Consider the following 20591-nt stretch of genomic DNA (forward strand, 5'->3'; position numbering starts at 1 on the left):
ACACACTAAGCCAGGCAACTAAATTTGGGTTCAGCATTTATCAAGTAGTTGAGCAATTTGGATGCAGATTTCAAACACTCCCTATGGCTCAAGGGTGTTTGGATCCAGTTTTCCAAATCTGTGCATTTCTAAACAGATAGATAAAAATGTGAAAAATAACATAAACATGGAGAGGATTGATTTATTACAGTTTTTAAAAAATCATTCTTCTAGTGTCATAGGACAGTATTGAGCGTGAGATAGATAGATAGATAGATAGATAGATAGATAGATAGATAGATAGATAGATAGATAGATTAGTTGACCAATAAGTTCTTCCAATATAGCAAAGGATTATTTAGCTCAATATTCATAGAAAAGATTCATTTCAAAACCATTATGCAGCCTATGGTTCTTCTCAAAGCTTCTTTCACATCCTTGTTCCTTAGGCTGTAGATGAAGGGATTCAACATGGGGATGACCAGAGTGTAAAACACAGACACCACTTTGCTCTGATCTGGGGAAGATAATGAACTTGGCTGGGCATACATGAAGGAAACAGTCCCGTAAAATAAACTCACAGCTACTATGTGGGAGGTGCAGGTGGAGAAGGTCTTGTGCCTGCCCCCGGCACAGCGAGTCTGGAGGACAGCAGAGATGATATAGGCATAAGAGACAAGAATGATCAGGGCAGTGCTCACTATGATGACGCCCGATAAGGCAAACAGCACCATTTGATTGATGTATGTGTCGGTGCATGAGAGGTTTAGCAGGGGTGGAACATCACAGAAGAAATGATCAATCTCATTAGAGCCACAGAAGCGCAGAGTAAAGGTGAAACTCGTTTGCACCATGGCGTTCACGCTGCCACAGAGATAGGACCCCACCACCAGCTGAATGCAGACTGGCTTGGACATGGTGGTGGGATACAGGAGTGGGTTGCAGATGGCAGTGTATCGATCATATGCCATGGCCGTCAGGATGAATGCCTCAGTACTTACAAAGAGAGCGAAGAAGAAGAATTGGGTGGCACATCCCCTGTAGGAAATGGCTTTGGTGTCTGTTAGAAAGCTCACCGTGGCTCTGGGGGCAATGACGGAGGAGTAGCAGAGGTCTAAGAGTGACAGGTTCATGAGGAGGAAGTACATGGGGGTTTGAAGGTGACAGTCGGCTGTAATGGTGAGGACCAGGATGGTGTTCCCTAGCACAGTTATTATGTAAATCAACAGGAACATCACAAAAGGGACCACCTGGAGCCCTGGACCTCTTCCAAACCCCAGAAGGATAAATTCCGTCACTGCAGTGTGGTTCGCATCTCTCCCTGGCTCTGCCAATGACATTTCCTTTGGAAAAGTGATGAGATAAAGATTAAAGAAGAACTGAAGGTGCTAGATAGATTGCAGCAGGCAACAGGTCCATGTGGATTGATTCTCAATGAAGTTGAGCACAAGGCTTCTATTGGTTTTAATAACAGTGGGCAGAACCCTTGGAAAGCTAGTTAAATGTATACTGAACCATCCTTGAGAAATTCTGTGTGAATTTTAACCTTTCTGCAGTAAAGCAAAAAATTATTACATTTCCCATATAATAATGATTCGCGAGAGTGGACTTTGGGCTTCACCCATATAGCGCAAAATTCTGATAATCTCATAACCCACATGGATACCCTCTCCCATTGAAATCCATGGGACTTCCCTGTGAATGAAGGGGATTTTACCCATTCCCTTCATGAGTGTGTAACAATGCCCATGTCCGAGCATTACTCAACCTGAGTCAGGGTAGTGGAACGTCACCCTCGAGCCACCGATTCATCTATCTTAAAGCCAGAAGAGAGCAAGATGAGCATTTAATATGACCTCCTGCCCAATAACTTCTAGCTGAACTAGAGCATATCTCTGCCCAGGCCACAGTAATTACTCAAAAGGATATGTCAACGGATTTATCAGATAGCTTCTTATCAACTCCAACACACGCACCCCATCCAAATACCAGCATTAACAATTAACCTGTAAATAGAGTCATCGGATCAGTCCTGCTGGATCATTTCCTTTGAATGTCACTGAGTTCCTAGCAAGCAGACTGGTTGTCCTTCTAAAAGATCTGCTCTAGCTTAAACAGATGTGGGAGTCACTGGGTGGGGTTCTCTGCCATGTGCTACCCAGAAGTTCAGACTAAATGATCGTAAAGGTCTCTTCTGGCCTTAAAATCTATGAATTGATGGAACAAATCAATTTTTTCCTATAAAATAGGTGCAATTTCAAGGCTGCAATACTGGAATTTCAAGGCTGACTTACTGGCTTAATGATTCCTCTAGACTAGGGTTCAAACTAGAGCCTAAATGCAACATTAGTTTGGTTCCTGTTATTTGTACTGGCCCCCTGCACGGGGTGAATTTCAGCTGTATAGAATTACAAATCTTAAATTGCTCACTAAAAACTACATTAAAAGAATGTTATGAAAATTGCATAGATGTAGGATTTTGCAGCAGATCCTGCCTCTGCAAAATCCTACCTCAATGCCTCAAAGTGGTGCAGCAGTGACCCTGGCTTCTCTGACAGTGAAGATAGTGGAGTGTATTCTTCAGTAGGTTCAACCATGCTATTAAGGTGTCAGACTACCAACCCAGGGAGAGGAGAGCTGTCCTCCTACTTGAGGTTGGGTGCTAGCTATGTTGAGGAGGTAAATGCGCCACTGACAGCATAGCCAGTGGGTGGATGAAGAAATGGCTAAAACAATATGAATACATGGGTCCCAGCTCCTTGTTCACTCCTCGATCTGTTATACAACAGTGGTGGGGAGTTCAGTCGATGAGAGGCTATTAAGAATCTCAGGGGCCAGAAAAAGGACTGGCCTCTCAGTGTGCACCTATAACTGCAGGACACTGATGAGAGATGATTTGATCAACCATCTAATGGAGGAGAAGGCAAGGACAGCCTGCAACATCCTTGGTCTCTGCAAAACACGATGAAGAAAGGAGATGGAAGTGAAGCAGAGATATGAAAGTACCATCGTGTTGGGAAAAGGAGAAAGCATGAGAACTGTTGGAGGAATCGGCTTCATCATTAACAAGGAATGGTCTTCAAAAATCATCTCGTGCAAGTTCAAGTCATCACGCATCGGGGTGCTACACCTCCAGCTGAACAAGAAAAGCACCCTCAAGATTATTCAGATCTATGCTCCCACAAGCACAAGCGAAGATGATGATATGGAAGAATTCTATCAGGAGCTTGAGGAAACCCTTGCTCAAAAATCCACATATACGATCGCAATGGGAGATTTGAACACAAAGTTGGAAGAGGGAAAGAAGGTGAAAAGTTCATTGGAAGGTATGGCATCGGTGAACAGAATCCACGAGGAGAGCGACTGGCAACTATGGTGGAGATGAAAGAAATTTTCATTGGTAACACCTAGTTTAAGAAGAAGGCCAAGAGGAGGTGGACATGGATCATGCCCAATGCGAAGAACAAAAATGAGATTGACTATATTCTAATTGATAAGCGCATTGTACAAGACGTCTCAGTAGTACCATCACTTAACACCAGTAGTGACCATCGCTTGCTCAGAGTAAGGCTCAACTTCAATGAAAAGGTGGAGAAGAAAGCGCTACAGATGGCAAATCAGAGACAGCGGCCAAAAATATTTGACAAGGCAATCTTGAAAGTGAACATTTCCAAGGAAGACTGGAGTCTTATAGATAACTGCAATGATCAATTGAGGCAATGAGTAATATTAGCCGAGAAAGAAAGACTGAAAAGAGCAAAGGGAAGAATCTCAGAGGAAATGCGGTACTTGCTAAAGAAGCAAAATGATGGTGCAAGCTTGAGTACTCCCTCCTCTGCAAGTTGATAAGAAGAAGACTAAAGGAGGACTTCAAGAAGTACCAAAATGAAAGGCTCTTAAAGACGGCTGAAGATCACAGACACCTCAAAAAATGCAAAAGGGAATTGACACTGTATGGGTCAACAATAATGGCACTGAAGAACAGGGACAGAAAACCAGTAATTGACAGAACAGGGATGGAAGTGGTCTGCAAAGATTTCTACACCGAACTGTTCGCGTCTCAGATAAATGTATCAGTACCAACACTTCAACAGACCAATGAGCATGTACCTCCCAGTCCTTGTCAGCAAAGTTCAACATGCAGTTCACCAAATTAAGGAAGGAAAATCCCCAGGTAAAGATAGACTGACAATCAAAATGATAAAAGCTGGAGGCCAAGACCTCTGGGAAACCCTTGCTCAGAGGTTTAGCCATTACTTGGAAATGCAGAAGATGCCATCTAACTGGAAGGAGTCCAACACCATTCTGCTTTACAAGAAGGGTGATTGTGAAGATCTAAAGAACTATTGTCCAGTATGCCTGCTCTCACATGTCTACAAGCTGTTCACCAAAATAATAAACCGACTCTCGCAGAGTCTGGACGAGCAGCAGCCAAGAGAGCAGGCAGGCTTTTGAAGGAATTTCAGCACAATGGACCATATTTTCACTATAAACTAACTATTGGAATGCTCAAGGGAATACAAATACTCTTTATGTATTGCCTTCATTGACTATGAAAAAGCATTCAACAGCATAGAGATCAATGCAGTGTTGAAAGCAATTGCAGAGCAGGGCATCGACACAAACTATATCAAACTATTAAGGGAAGCAAATTCTGACTGCTTTATTATAACTTTATTTGATACCCTGCTTTGCATCTAAGTTAAGAAAGGTGTGAAACAAGGAGCCATGGTTTCACCGAAACTCTTCACAGCCTGCCTCGAAATGGTAATGAGGCAATGTAGTGAGGCGGTTACCCCGCTCCTGGGATAAAAGGAGTGAGAGCAGCTGAGGGAGGCGGCTGAGTAGCTGGCCAGAGGTGTGGCCAGCTCAATCAGGACACAGCTGGCCCTGATAAGAGGGCTGTGAGTAGGGAGCTGAGTGAGTCTCACTGCAGCCCTGGAGTGAGAAGGACCTAGCTGCCTGGGAGAGACAGGGTACCTTCGACAGAGCAGTGCTAGGGAAGGGACAGGCTGAGCTGGGGAGCTCAGGCCTGGCTACCTCCCAGGCTGAGGCCTGGCAGAAAGGCCTAAGGAGGTACTGGGGCTCCAGGGAAAGGCAGCAGGTCCAACCCCCTAGCCAATGATGAGTGGCCATTGCAGACTGCAGTTTGCACCTGAGTAAAGGGGCTAGATGAAGACTGGCAGTAGCCACTGAAGCAAGGTGGGTATAGGGGGGAGGGATAGCTCAGTGGTTTGCCCACTGGCCTGCTAAACCCAGGGTTGTGAGTTTAATCCTTGAGGGGGCCACTTAGGGATCTGGGGCAAAATCAGTACTTGGTCCTGCTAGTGAAGGCAGGGGGCTGGACTTGATGACCTTTCGGGGTTCCTTCCAGCTCTATGAGATAGGTATGTCTCCATATATTATTTAGAGAAGGGTTGGGGTTCCCCTGAAGAGGTGAGACCCAGAGTGTGGGGGCACTGCTGTGGGGTAGCACCCCAAGGTAAGGGGCACATGGGTCTGGGATGGACACAGGGCCAGAGGTGCTGGAGACAACAGGGCCGGTAACCAAGGGCAAGAAACCGACCAGCAGGAGGCGGTCCGAGGCTGGAAAGGGCTAATTCGCAGACTTACCAGCAGGAGGCACTGCGGCGGTGAATGCACGCCATTACAAGCAGATCAATTGAAAGGGTGGAATCAACATCAACGAAGAGCAGTTAAACCATCTCAGATTCATGGACGATATTGAGTGGATCACAGAAAATACTATCAAACTACAGGAAATGCTGCAAGAACTCAACACAAAAAGCAGCCAAGTCAGATTGAAAAATTAACTGCTCCAAAATTAAATGTATCTGGTCAGATACCTTGCCAAAAGTCCAAATGACAATCAAGGGAGAACAAATAGAAGAAGTTGAGCAATATGTCTATTTGGGCCAAGAAATTAACAGGCACCATGATCAGGAAGGTGAACTCTCGCGAAGAAAGAAAGCAGGTTGTTGCGCTTTCAATTCTATCAAGGATGTCCTCCAAGGAAAAATCAACAAGGCAACATGCGCCAGCCTCTTCAACTCAATAGTACAGCCAGCAATGCTGTACAGCAGTGAAATATGGGCACAACTGTCTGTCATGCAGAGGGCGATGGAAAGAAAAATTCTGGGAATTTCAATCCGTGACTGAGTCCCCAATGAAGTGATCAGACAGCAGAGTGGAGTTCAGGACGTCGTTGTTGAGAGCTGGCATAGTAAAATGTGATGGGCTGGGCATATAACGAGGCTCACTTACAATCGATGGACTGCAGCTGTCACTGCAGTTCCCACGGGAACTGAAATGACCACTCAGCCGACCTCCAAAGAGATGGGAAGATTTTATCATGAAAAGACATGGATACAAGACAGGCCAGGATACGAGAAGAATGGAAGATGTGTTGTGATCAGTACAATATATACAAGGGCTGAAGGACCGATTGATCAAGGTGATGAAGATCGCAAGTCAAGCACTCAGAAGTTAGGAAATGCTAGAGTTAATGTTGCCCATGCAATCTTAATTCAGTCCTCTTGTATGTATCCATGATTAGACACTTTTAATTACACAATCACCTACTATTTTTTCCACCGGACCCCTGCCTCATTCAGTGCACAGGTGGAATGGTGCTCTGGGGAATGAATCATGGCGGTGTACTGAAGAATGCTCTAGTTTGTAGGATCCCTGCCTCATTATTGCAGAAGGTGGAAGGTATTTAGCAATTGAGGCAGGGGACTGCAGCAAGAGAAAGGATAGTCTAAGGCAGGTACGGCAGTTGAATGTTGCCCTGGCAAACTACATTCTACACCAGCAAGTCCCTTAAAACAGACTTTTCACAGGTGGTCACTAACTGTGTGTTACACATGTTTTGGGAACCTTACCTGAGACCCTGGGATCTAATATGAAGAAGTGCGGAGCAATCACAGCTGCAACTGAAGTCAATGGGTCCTGGGCTCAGCACTTTGAAAAATCAGATGCTAGGCATCTCAGATTGGGCAGCCAACATTTTGACTGAATCTCTCTGTGCCTCAGTTCCCCATCTGTAAAATAGAGAATATAATACCTGTTAAAATAAACGGGCTGCCACACATACCCTAACTGTGAGCTCTGCTGTAAAAAACAAGCAAAAGTTCATAAGCTATCACAATAACCTCTAGCCACATATGTGGATAGGAAAAGGTGCAAAAAAGAGACTGAAAGACTGAATTAGTCCAAACGAAAAGACCTGCTGACATAATTCATGGACTGTGTTGAAATCATGCCTGGTAAACAAGAATATTGTAAGACTGAAAATTAAGGAGCCAAAATTGGTGTGTCAGTAATTAGGACTAACTGGTGGACAAAATAAGGAGGGGATGGGCTGCTTCACTCATCACTCCCTTTTGGGGCCCTTAAAGAAAGAGACTTTGGGGAGAACTATTGGCTATTGGAGTGAGCTTCACCATCATGACTGTCACCCCCACCATCTCCTGGAACTTGGGCCTGCATCATCCTGACCCTGAGTAATGTCCTAATGAGACCGGGCAAGGGAGAGGGATCCAGATGACATCACCACTTCTTCCACAACTGGCTGAATCCCAACCACCACCTAGAGTTTGTCTCTCTCTCTTCTCCCCTCGCCCCTGTGCATCCTTTTCCTTCCCCACCTTATTTTTCCCCATCTCTCTTATTTTGCCTTCTATTTAGTAAGAGTCTGGCTTAGCTGCCCAAGACTACATGTTCTCCAACACTGCAGTAAGCCTGTGACTGGAAAGGCAACTAAAAGCGATGTCCTAAACAGCCTGATGCTGGCACGAGCTTGTCAGGTCTCAGAGTGGCTGATAAGACCATGTGCTGTGCCTGATTTTTTCCAGCAGTGAGGTTGCAAGTGAGAGTCAACACCAGAGACAGAAGCTGCATTTTCTATCTTTGCTGCTCTTTCCCCGCCCCTGTTGTGTGTGCTTGTCTTGTTTTGTCTTGTAGGAGATGGGATCAGACTTTAACAACAACAGCTCCAGCCCACCTCAAGTAACTTCTTCTCCTTTCCCCCTTAAAGGATAGTTATTAGCATATAAAGACTGTCATACAAGGGTTTTTCCTTTTAAAGACTCTCCAACTAAAGGGAAGGGAGCAAGGGATGTTGTTCAAAGTTAACACAACCTCCCCTCTGGTCTCAGGTGCTCTGAAAACAAATTCATGAATGTTTGTGAAGCACTCAGACAGTACAGGGATAGATACCAGAGAAAAGCCCATGAAGAAATTAATAAATTATTTCTTCAGAGCGAGGTTTGACTAGTGTGCAGTAAATGAGGATGGGGCCACACTGAACAATATGCATAAAACAAAATATCAAATAGCTGGTCATTAAGGTACTAAAACAAGGTTGTTAGCATCTATGTAGACCAATACTACAGGGGCATGGGACGCTTTCCCAGTGAGTTTCAAAGGTATTTGCTGATAGCAGAGGAACAATGAGACCCAGGAATCTTGGGTTCCAGGTGCTGGAGGGGAGAGTGCTCTACAGGCCACAGACTTTTATGCTCATACCCCCGAAGCCTTAGCTTCCTGCCCCATCCCCTCCAGCCTGTCCTTGTGACGTGTTTCTCTCGTCTGCCCCCACGGCTCCTTGTCCCAGTCCCAGCCTCCTCACCTTACCAGTCTCAGTCTCCTCCCTTCTGACTTCTCATCCCAGTCTCCATGCCCAGCAATCCTAGTCTGACACTTCCAGATTCCCTGTCCTAGTCCCAGTCTCCCCTACCATTCGCAGTCCCAGTCTCCTTGCCCAGCCCAGTCCCCCTCCCCCAGCTTTTTACCTGATCCATTTCTCGCTCCCACCCTGGCTTCCATCCCCCCCCCCCCCCCCGCACCATGACATTCCCCTTCCCTGCTGGTTCCTAGTCCAATCTACCTTCCCAGGCTCCTCATCCAATATCCATATCTCCCTCTTTCTCCTGCCCACTTTGCACAGCTAGTGTCAATTCTGCCTCTTCACCCAGGATCCTCATCAGATTTGTCTCCCATCCTCCCTCACCTCCTTCCCCCCATCCCACTGGTTATCAGTCCCAGTCTTCTTGCTCCATAAGTCCCAGTATCCCCTGCAGCTCCTCATCTGATCTCAGTCTCCCCCTTGACAACTGACACCCAGTCCCCAACCCCACTTCCTTCTCTGGCACCCAGTCCTAGTCTCCTTGCCAACAAGTCACAGTATGCCTCCAGCTCCCAGTCCCAATCTTCTTGCCCAGCCTCCACTTCACCCCAGTATCCAGTTTCCCTCTCCCCACTCCACCTCCATCTTCCAGTCTCTGCCTTTCCCCCAGGGTCCTTCTCCCAATCTACTCCCTCTGCCCCCACCCATGTCTGCCTCTTCTATCCACTGCATTTGAATCAGGCAGCATCTTCCTCTATGCTGCCTTCAAGGTCATTAAGAGCACAGGAGAGACAGACCCCTTCTCTCAGTTCAGGTGCCTGGATCCTGGACCTGGTGCAGCCCACAGCAGCCCAGAGCTGCCATTGCAGAGAAAAGTCCCACTCAGTCCTGCACTGGAGCATGCTCAGTGTGGAAGGAACCTTCAGGGAATTTAGCTTCTAACACTAAGTCTGTATGTGGATGTGTGAACTGCTGATTATCAAAGTTATAACTTGGACATATTTGGGCAGATTTTTATGGGTTGGCAAAAGACACATCTCTGACACAAAGGCCATCTCCTCTGTCAAATTTCAAGTCCCAGCTCCAAAGCTAGAGGTGCTAGAGCTTCTCAAAGACGAGGCCACAATACTTTTTAATGCAGGCAAAACCATGTATGTTTCCCTTGTCTGAACCATTTTAGCAGAAATTTTCTAAAAAGAAATCAGCCTGAGGCAGACACCTGGCCTGGAATATTTCAGCCCAAATAATTTGCATTTTGTCACGTTATAAAGGAACCAAAGACAGGTCTTATAATGGGAAGTGTTGGGCAATCTTCATAGTACATAGCACTATCAAGCTCACCTATCATAACAGTTTTGCATTGCCAAGGTAACATTTGCATGGGGTTCTGGTCCATAACCGGGGCTGCTCCACATTACAACAACTCACATAAATCATAATCCTAACAACTTGTTACGAGTTAAAAGCTATATGCGGGATTTTATTTTTCCTAATGAGAATCAGTGGGAGTTGGGTATCTAAATCCCTTAGCCCCCTTTGAAAATCCCAGTCTACATTAGTTTAGGAGGGGTCATAACATTCTTTCAGATCTGGCTTACAATGGGCATTCTTACACTTACCTGACTCTGAGTACGCCAACTGACTTCAGTCAGAATCCTCAGGTAGTTAGGCTGGGATTTTTAACGGACTGAATCCCCATTTCCCAATTAACTTAGTTGGGAGCCGAAAGGCTAAATTTTAAAAGGTACTTAGATATCTAAACTTACAGATAGGTGCCTAATGGAATTTTCCAAAGCACCTAAGGCCAGATTTTTAGGCATTTAAATAAGCTCTAATAAAAATAAACACAAACAAAATACAGGTTTAGTGACATTTCATGTTGTGTCAGGACACACCTGACCCACCAAAATCATAAAGCACAGGAGTTAGAAGTTGAGGGGGAAAGTCCCCTGCAGTCCTTGCCAACTTTTCATTGCCTATAATATTGTCAATAACACAACCCAACTCTCCATAAGGCTTTCACTGCCATCTGCAACACATACCTGGGAGCAAACCATACGATATTCAACTTGCTCTCCAGTGCAGAAACCTTAATAGCAACATCATACACTTTTGTATCAACAGATCTGCACATCTGACTGTCACACTTGGGGAGTTAATCTGCTTTAAACATGGCTGAGGGCGTTGGGTGGTCAAAATTCCCCTCCAAACTCAAGGGCCAGGACTATGATCAGTTAGAGCTCCACCACTAGCCTGAAAAGTCACATTTACCTCTAGCCTTCTCACCGACTATGGTAGAGAGCACGGGACCTGGTGCAAGACCTGAGGACTCAACCACAGTCAGCAAAGCCAGGCCATCCTAGGAGAAAAAATCAAGCCCTGTCATAAAGCAGATGCTTGCTTATAACTTTACTGTCTGGTATATGAAATTAGAAAAGGTATAGCTAGCATTGCTAAAACACAGGCACTCATCAGAAATACTAGATACTGGGTATCCATGTAAACACATTCCAGAAGGCTAGCACAGGTCCACCTCAACATAAAGTTCTCAAGTAACAGCACAAACACAATCCTTAAAACACACTGATCCCAAGTAAAATAAGGATGGGATAACAGAATAACAAATGGAGTTGTTTTGTTCAAACAAACAGGTACAAGGTGTAGGGTTGGTAACCAACTATGTCAGAAGTGTAATATGTAAGTTGTTTGTATCAATGTATACAAGAGAAATCATAGGACTCCCACTGCTGACTGAATTGGTACCATTGCTGCCGGCATAGATGTCTTAGTGTACCTGTAGCAACAGAGCCAGGGCATTAGGAACATGCTTCATCGACAATAAACCTGGCCGAGCGCCTTCGCCACTGAATTGAGTCTGTGGTCTTTATGGGTAGTACTGTCGAGGCTGGCTGAACCAACTATCTGAGCAGGGCTGGGCCAGCATAAGGAGAGAACACATGTACATGCCAACTGACACCGCCGACCTCTGAACAATGAGCACTGGCTTCATAGATGAGTATTTCTGCTTGTTTCCAGAACCTATGGGACTTCCTCCCTAGTTGCCTCATTAGGTTCAGAACTTCAGGTGGGAAAACAACCCCCTGTTGGCAAGAGGTTTTCTAGTATTTTGTTTTGGGATTGCAATAATCCCCAAGATTGAAATATTGGGATCTCATGCACTGAGTATGTTTTTCATTTTCCATAAAGACGTTGGGTACTTTCCTCAAATGAACACACCTAATGAAACCATGCATGTTCCCTGTTCTGCAACTCTTATTCTCCCTGAGTAGTGCGTACTGATCATAGAATCATATAATCATAGAAGATTAGGGAGGGAAGAGACCTCAGGAGGTCATCTAGTCCAACCCCCGGCTCAAAGCAGGACCAACACCAACTAAATCATCCCAGCCAGGGCTTGAAAACCTCTAAGGATGGAGATTCCACCACCTCCCTATGTAACCCATTCCAGTGCTTCACCACCCTCCTAGTGAAATAGTTGTGACGGGCTGGATCACAGAAACCCCCTTGGGAACTGCCAACTGATGTGTCAAGACAACTTCTGCCCCGCCTTCCCTCTGCCAGCTTGGGACTCCAGCACCTTGTCTTGTTGAGCCAGACACGCCAGCCTGCTCCAACACAGACCCAGAGTTTGAACCACGTGCCCAAGTGCCCAAAGCTGCAGACTTAACTGAAAACAGCTTACAGAAGTGTTCCTGTCTTTAACACTCAGATGGCCAACTCCCAATGGGGTCCAAACCCCAAATAAATCTGTTTTACCCTGTATAAAGCTTATACAGGTAAACTCATTAATTGTTCTCCCTCTATAACACTGATAGAGAGGTAAACTCATTAATTGTTCTCCCTCTATAACACTGATAGAAAGATATGCACAGCGGTCCCCCCCACCCCCCAGTATTAATGCATACTCTGGGTTAATTAATAAGTAAAAAGTGATGCTTATGTCCCTTCTGCTACGGACAGTCCCGGACCCTCCAGACCTGTCCTTGAGGGCTCATAGCAGGTGCTACTCCAGCATGAGGAATTCCTGGGCACCCAAAAGGCCTAGGTCCGTAGGTGAGACTGTTCATCTAACACAATTCTCATAGCCGTTTTTTATCATCATCTCTTTCTAAGGAGGGCGTATACATCCACAAGCAGGATCTGGCAAGAAACACTACTGCTTTCTATTCCCACACTTAACACTTTCAGGCCCTCCTTATCTCTTTACTTGTTTATCCAGTCAAGTGGCTTCGAGCCGGTCAAAGCCAGTTCACTACAAGCTCCCCCCCCCGAACCATTCTGTAACAACAGGCCAAGGTAACTTGCGGTCAGCCCCAACAACATGCCCTGAATAAATCTAACACATTGTAATACTTAATTCATGGGAATCTATTACATTAGTATAAATATCTTTCTATCCAATACTGCTACATCTGCACTATTGGTCATATTTCTAAAAGTATGTTGTTGCCTAGTAGGATTTTCACAAGCAATTACATGCCTTATTCCCATTGTTTTCAGTGGATGTTAGGTGTCTAGGTGTTTTTGAAAACTTCACTAGGTGGGTAAATACCTTTAAAAATGTGTCCCTAAGGGATTGTGCCACTTTAAATATATTAAATTCCAAAACTATATAAATGGATGCATCCATGCATCCACAAATATATACATTATATTCATGATTGCATCATATCCATGGGTCATAGTCATCCTGTGAGCAATCAATAAACCTAGGTCTTTCCCCTACTCTGTTGCTTCCAACTGATATGTCTGCAGTTTATAGGAAAAATTCTTCTTGTTCTTTCATCCCCATTTCTATTACTCTGGTTTTCAAGGTCATCCAATCTTTTTGTGTGATATTCCGGTCCTCCTCTGTACTGGCAATACCTCCCAACTTTGTGTCATCCATAAATTTTATTAGCACACTTCCATTTTTTGTGCCAAGGTCATAATGAATGTTGTAAATAAGATTGGCCCCATGACTGATCCCTGAGGAATTCCACTAGTAACCTCCCTCCAGCCTGACAGCTCACCTTTCAGTATGACCCATTGTAGTCTCCCTTTTAACCAGTTTCTTACCCACCTTTCAATTCTCATATTAATCACCATCTTTCCGCCACTAGACATGTCCTCTCAATTTAACAACTGCTCTTTGAGTACAGTCTTTCAACCAGCTGTGCACCCACTTTAACCCTAGCCACCCCTGTATTCACATCCTACACACTACTGCAATAATAGTTGTACCTTGTGAGGTATCATTCAAAAACTGATAACACTGGTCAATAATAATTGATTAATAATGTGTTCCAGTATCTTTCCAGGTATCAAAGTTGGTCTGTAATTCGCCACATCTTCTTTGCTCTCCTTTTCAAAGATGGGTACCATGTTTGCCTTTCCCCAGTCCAATAAATAAATCATATATGTTAATTCTCAGACTGATGGAGTATGGAATAATTGAGGCTAAAATCCCAATCTGCCACCTTTTTATAAATCAGTGGGATCACACGTGGCTGGATAGATTCTGTAATTGTCCAATTTGGCTGAGTAGATGGGCTTTGTATTACAACTACAAGGAAAATTTGGTTAAATTGGCTGCCAGACTAGAAAAGATGCCTTCTAAAAGGACAGCTCCAATTGTATTAGGACTTCGTTTAACTTGGATTACAAGGGCCTAATCTGTTTACAGTGAAGTCAAAGGCAGCTTTGGCATCAAAATCAATCTATCTAGGATGAGATTTTCATTAGAACTTTAGTGAATTAAGGACCCAAATATTACAAAAAGTCAATGAGAGTTGAGTGGATCATTTTAAAAATTACTGACAAAATACTTTTCTATCTCTCGACATGGTATCATTTGAGCACTTGCAATATATTAATGAATTTCTCTTCCCAACACCCTCTGAGCTCAGGAAATAATATTATCTTCATTTTCAGGAAGGGGAGCTGAGAGGCAGAAATATCAAAGCTGAGAGTTTTCACGAGAGCTTAAGGCATAGGCCTCAGATTTTTATTGATATTTAAGATCAATTTAGGATAGTTAGGAATTCAGGATTAACAGTATTGTTTCAGAATGGTGCCTTCTTGACTTGGAATCTATGAATCTAGGAGGCTACTGGGATTTTTGAAAGCATCTAGGAGATTTTGGTGCTTAGGTGCTTTTGATAATTGCACTAGGCACAGAAATACCTTTAAAAATCTGGCCTGAGGTGATCAAATCCTATGGAAATTAACTGGGAGATGAGTTCCCAATTCTCTTTGGCTGCTTTGGAAGTCCCAGCCCAAGTGACTGGGCCAAGGCCTCACTGGGTGTCTGGAAAATGAGTATTGATTTGCTAACTCTCAGACCAGGGGTCTTTTCCCCTTATCCATCCTCCCTCTTTTCATCGAGCCCTTCATTGCATCGTCTTCATTTGATTCTCCTTATCTCATCCCTTTCCCCAAGGATTTAACAGCCATGGCATCAGTGAGAGAGGGGAACGACACAGCAGTCACGGAATTCATCCTGCTGAGGTTTGGAAATGGTCCAGGGTGACAGATGGTCCCCTTTTTGGTGTTTCTGGTGATTTACATGGTAACCATGCTGGTAAACACCATCCTGGTCCTCATCATCAGAGCCAAAAATCTCCACACCTCCATGTACTTCTTCCTCATAAATCTGTCCCTCATAGATCTCTGCTACTCCTCCACCATTGCCCCCAAAGCCATGGTGAGCTTCCTATTAAAAAGCAAAGCCATTTCCAGTCTATAAGAACCCACATGTGGAACAAATATTTAATAATGGGTTCTTCAATCTAGCAGAGAAAGGTATAACATGTTTCAATGGCTGGTAGTTCAAGTTAGGCAAATTCAGAATGGAAATAAGGCATAATTTTTTTAATTGTTGACTGTAATTAACTATTGGAACAACGTAACCAGGATCATGGTGGATTCTCTACTACTGATAATTTTAAATCAAGGTTGGATTTTTTTTGTAAAATATCTGCCTTAGGAATTATTTTGGGGAAGTTCCCTGGCCTATGCTACACAGGAGGTCAGAGTAAATGATTGTCACAATGGTCCCTTCTGGCCTTGGAATCTAAGACATAATGGGCCTGATTCTGATCTTGTGGCTTGACCCAAAGCCCACTGAAGACAATGGGATGCTTTCTATTGTTTCCAAAGGGCATCGGATCAGGCTGTCTCTTCCACTGGTGTAAATGCAGAGTAAATCCAGAGAGAGAGAATTTTCTCTGCTAAGTACACTCTTTCTATGACTTAATCATTTGGATTTGCTGTTTTCCCTCTGGTCTGATTATACACACAAGAGTCTTGTGCCTCCTCTGGAGATATTAACAGAAGTCAAACACATCAGCAGTGCTTCATGTCAAGGGTTGACCAGTATTACATCATCTTTCGTCACTGTGGCCCTGCCTCTCAAATGCTGGGTGGAACCACTTCTTAGCAATATGCCTCAGGTGGCTAGTGACCAGGATTCATCACCGAATTTGGTCTGCTGATTGGATCATTAGCTTCCCTGGTTTGGGCTGTGTATTGATGGGGAGTGCGACATGAATGCTGATCCATGCCCCCCGGTGGAACCACTAAAAGATGTGCTCTCAATCAGAGGAGACAGAGCAAACCTTGCTTTGTGCTCCTGCTGAGTTAGTTTGGCCAAGATCTCGAGTTTATGTCTGCGGTAGATGGAGCCATGGAGCCTACAATACAACAAAATCCTCTCTGCTGAGTGTTCAGTGTGGTGCCTTCAAACACTGCTTATGAGATTTGCCTTAACAATGCGATTAACAAGCACCAGTTCCCCAGATGCTTGATAGTCTGGTGACTTTACCTGGAGTCCAAACTATAGCATAAGGTATTTAAAGATATATTTTCTTATTGATTTCCTGCTTACTCTTTCTTATTCTGTCTGTATGCTCTCAAATATAATAGATTCTAGGTCAACACTCCCAGAGTTCCTTAGCACAAAGTCTGAATTATACTTTATTTTAGGCTAGCATCAAAAAACCTTTTTCTCCATTTCTTCATTTAAATATTACCAGGCATAGTACTGAAGTCAATTGAAGAACTCACCAGAGTAAGCACTATGCCTGAAGGAAAGTGCTTGAAGAATAGAGGGGACAATGGCTAAATGTTTAGCAAACAACTAGTTCCTCCCTTCCACACCTCAAAATAACTTAGAACATAAGAACGGCCATACTGGGTCAGACCAAAGATCCACCTACTCCAGTATCCCATCTTCTGACAGTGGCCAGTGCCAGGTGCCCCAGAGGGAATGAACAGAACAGCTAATCATCAAGTGATCCTGTCGCCCATTCCCAGCTTCTGGCAAACAGAGGTTCGGGACAGCATTCCTGCCCATCCTGGCTAATAGCCTTTGATGGACCTATGCTCCATGAACTTATCTAGTTATTTTCAGGGCCGCCCAGAGGGGAGGGCAAGTGGAGCAATTTGCCCCAGGTCCCGGGCCCCGCAGGGGCCCCCACGAGAATAGGACAAGGCCTATTTTTACTCACCCGGAAGCATTCTTGGTCTTCGGCAGCACTTCGGCAGTGGGTCCTTCACTCGCTCCGGGTCTTCGGCGGCACTTCAGTGGTGGGTCCTTCAGTGCCGCCGAACACACCCGGAGCGAGTGAAGGACCCGCTGCTGAAGACCTGGAGGACCGCCGGGTGAGTCAAAATTAAAAAGGTCCCCAAAATTCCTTTGCCCCGAGCCCCCTGAATCCTCTGGCTGTCCCTGGTTATTTTTTGAACCCTGTTATAGTCTTGGCCTTCACAACATCCTCTGGCAAAGAGTTCCACAGACTGACTATGCGTTGTGTTAAAAAATACTTCCTTTTATTTGTTTTAAACCTTCTGCCTATTAATTTCATTTGGTGACCCCTAATTCTTGTGTATGAGAAGGAGTAAATAACTCTTCCTCATTTACTTTCTCCAACTTCCCTAACTTGCTCTGGAAAGAAAGAAAGAAAGAAAGAAAGAAAGAAAGAAAGAAAGAAAGAAAGAAAGAAAGAAAGAAAGAAAGAAAGAAAGAAAGAAAGAAAGAAAGAAAGAAAGAGCCTACCCCTGGAAACTCATAAAGAACATGAGGACAATTATTGATAGGAATAAGCTTATTGATTTCAGTGAGACTGCTGTCAGAAAATCATAGAAATGTAGGGGAGGAAGGGACCTTGAGAGGTCATCTAGTCCAGCCCCCCATGCTGATGCAGGATTAAGTATGCCTAGACCATCCCTGAGACTTGTTTCTGGCAAGTTATTCACAGGCATACGTGTTTGTTTGCAGTATCAAGACCTTAATAGGCACATTTCAACCAGCAATCTAATCCACAGATAGATAGATACTTTTTAAAAAGTTTCAGGTGTGGCATATCCCCGTACCATCTGTTGGGGATTTGTGATTTGTTTTAAAATGCTTTCTGCCCCCTGCTGCAGAGTCAAGCAGTAACACAGATGGCAAGGAAAACTGACCGGAGAAGGGTGGAAACACGGATTTCTGCTGTGTAAAATATGCAGTCGTCTCTCTGGATAACACTGAATAATATTTGCTCTCTATCTTCTTTTACTAAAAGTGATCTTAGGTGAGAATTGTGAGAATAGCAGACAAAAGAAATTTCAGAGAGAAATTTGATGTTTCAGATGTTGCAGTCCCTGGAAGAACAATATCTTAAAAAAACTGTATGAAATCTTCCACACGGAAAATCTATCTACCTATTTCCATCCACATCCATCTATCTATTTATGTCTATCTGTTCCCATACACACCCATAATCTATCTATCTATCTATCTATCTATCTATCTATCTATCTATCTATCTATCAATCAACCCTTAGGCCTGAAGCATTAGGAAGATGGGAGCTTGTGGACGAAAGGGGGAAGAGCAGTCCAAAGCAGGTTAAGATATAAGGGTGTGCAAGCACTCCATTGCTAAGGGAGTTCTCTGCCATGATCTATGGTAGGGCAAAGGGAATTGACTGAATGGCTACACTCTGCGTTTTCATTTCCATTTTAGTTACATGACTGTTTGGAACATTTTAGTTAAAATGCAGTTACGGTTTGGGGCTGCGGGGGTGTAAATTGCAATTGACCTTATTGGGTGATGCACGGACAAGCCATGGACATTGAATGTACCTCACAAAGGTTCCCGTCAGTACAGTGAGGATAAGGGGCTTGGGCAGAGAAGCAAGAAGGAGGAAAAGGGGGGAAAACTGGCTGCTTGCTGCTGGGAGAGCCTCTTAGGGGTCAGGCCTCTCTCAAGAGCCCTACGTACCACTGATCTCTCCCCACGAGCTGAGCTGAGACAGCCGGACGGTGCAGAACAGCGGCAGTCGCAGGAGGTTGGTGGCGACCTGTGAAACAGAGCAACTGCTTGTCCAAGGCAATGGATGGCTCAGAGGCCATGGACAGCAGTGATGCTACAGCCCCAGCACCTTTGAGGGGACACAGGGCAGCAGAGCTAAGCAGCTTGGACTGAAGCTATGGAGAAAACAGCATCCAGCTCAAGGGACACTAGTGCAGGCCTCCCTTCACAGCAAGGAAAACTGAAATCACTCCAGGTGGGTTAGGAAGTAGAGCAGCCCATGGAGCACTGGCCAGCTAGAATCCTTGGACTTCTCCAACCCAGGGCAACTAATGGTGATGGGCCAGCTGGGGAAGAGGGAATTGGCCAGAACTCATCAGCCACTTGCACCAGCTGTAGGTTGGACTGAGGTTACTTGTAAGATACCCTGGGGGAATCTCACATAATAGAAATTCTCAATGTATTAATAGCTGGTTTTCTCAAATTCATTCATGTCTTCCTCCCATCTACACACCCCAAATAAAGTTCCCTTGGTTGTATCGCCTGGACTCAGTGTTGGCCAGTGGGGAAGAATTGCCCACCAAGGGTTGCCATGGTGGTGTATGTATTTTACCAGGTTTCTGGGTCAAAGCTGGAGCCAGTGCATGTGAAGTCTTTAAGAAAACCCATAGAAAAATTGAACCTGGTCCTTTTGGCTCCTGATACCATCTGGCAGAGGTGGTCACATGGCAAATGGTTTAATTGGTTTTGCTTGGCAGGTTTAAGACAAAATATGGAACATTTCAAAATCAAAAAATGTATATTTTAAAAAACATGTGTTGTGGGTTGTTTAAGCTGTTATTTTCCAACCAGCTCTGCCCCACACGCAAACATTAGAAAATTGGGAAATACTTCGTAAAGGGTCCAGCCATATCTTGAGAGAATTATCTGGACATCTGTAGTTTGTTGACCTAGATTCCAGTGACCAGAGCCCAACTGCCCTCTCTCTGATGGAGGAGACTCACATCTAGGGTGATGAACCATGAATACGTGTACTCGCAAGGTTATTTGTAGAACAGCTGAATATTAACAATCCATTGTTATCAAGGAGGCTACACTGGGAGGAAGGTACTACCCAATGTGAGTAAGACTCAGACACTTGACACATAATCCAGCTAAAAGTTGAAGTAACTTGGTGTTAAAAGCAAACAACAAGTACTTACATCCTTACTCAGACTTTGCTCTGTCAGTACTCAAGCAAAACTCCCACTGAGTGTCCCAGAGGAAGGATATTGTGTACAGATGTTAAAGCTGTCAACTAGAAACACTGCAGTCTCTCAGGAGCAGAAATGCATAAATCATATATATACTGATTTGTAGATGGAAAGGAATAGAATCATCTGTGTGCAAGAGCCTATTTTACTACCCTTTTATAAATGAATGGCATTGCTCATGGGGGATTTTGCCCATGTCTTCCTCAGCCAAGAAGAGTCTTTAATTAATTAATTTGGGATTCAAAGTAAAATCTTCAAAAAAAATAAAGAAAAACGAAAAACCCTGAGGCCAAATTTTTAAAGGTATTTAGGCACCTACTGGGATTTTCCAAAGCATCTAGGTGACTAACCCCCATTGATTTCAAGAGATCTTAGGAGAAACTTCAACATATCTTTTATATTTGACTCTTTTTAAACTTTTATCTTGTTCTATTT

The 20591-nt window shown here is 44.2% G+C and overlaps 1 protein-coding gene across 1 annotated transcript; it reads right to left on the reverse strand.

The window, feature by feature from the left end:
* Positions 1-362: 362 nt before the first annotated feature.
* LOC135886582 (olfactory receptor 5AR1-like) lies at positions 363-1319 on the reverse strand. Its single transcript, XM_065414340.1, has one exon. The coding sequence runs from the start codon at positions 1317-1319 to the stop codon at positions 363-365; it is 957 nt and encodes a 318-aa protein (XP_065270412.1).
* Between the last annotated feature and the right edge of the window lie 19272 nt (positions 1320-20591).

Source organism: Emys orbicularis, chromosome 12 (assembly GCF_028017835.1).
Source record: "Emys orbicularis isolate rEmyOrb1 chromosome 12, rEmyOrb1.hap1, whole genome shotgun sequence".
In the NCBI taxonomy this organism is placed as follows: Eukaryota; Metazoa; Chordata; order Testudines; family Emydidae; genus Emys; species Emys orbicularis.

What these genes read in the sequence shown, in the direction of transcription:
- LOC135886582 (XM_065414340.1), bottom strand. Translation starts at nt 1,319, where the DNA reads ATGTCATTGGCAGAGCCAGGGAGAGATGCGAACCACACTGCAGTGACG.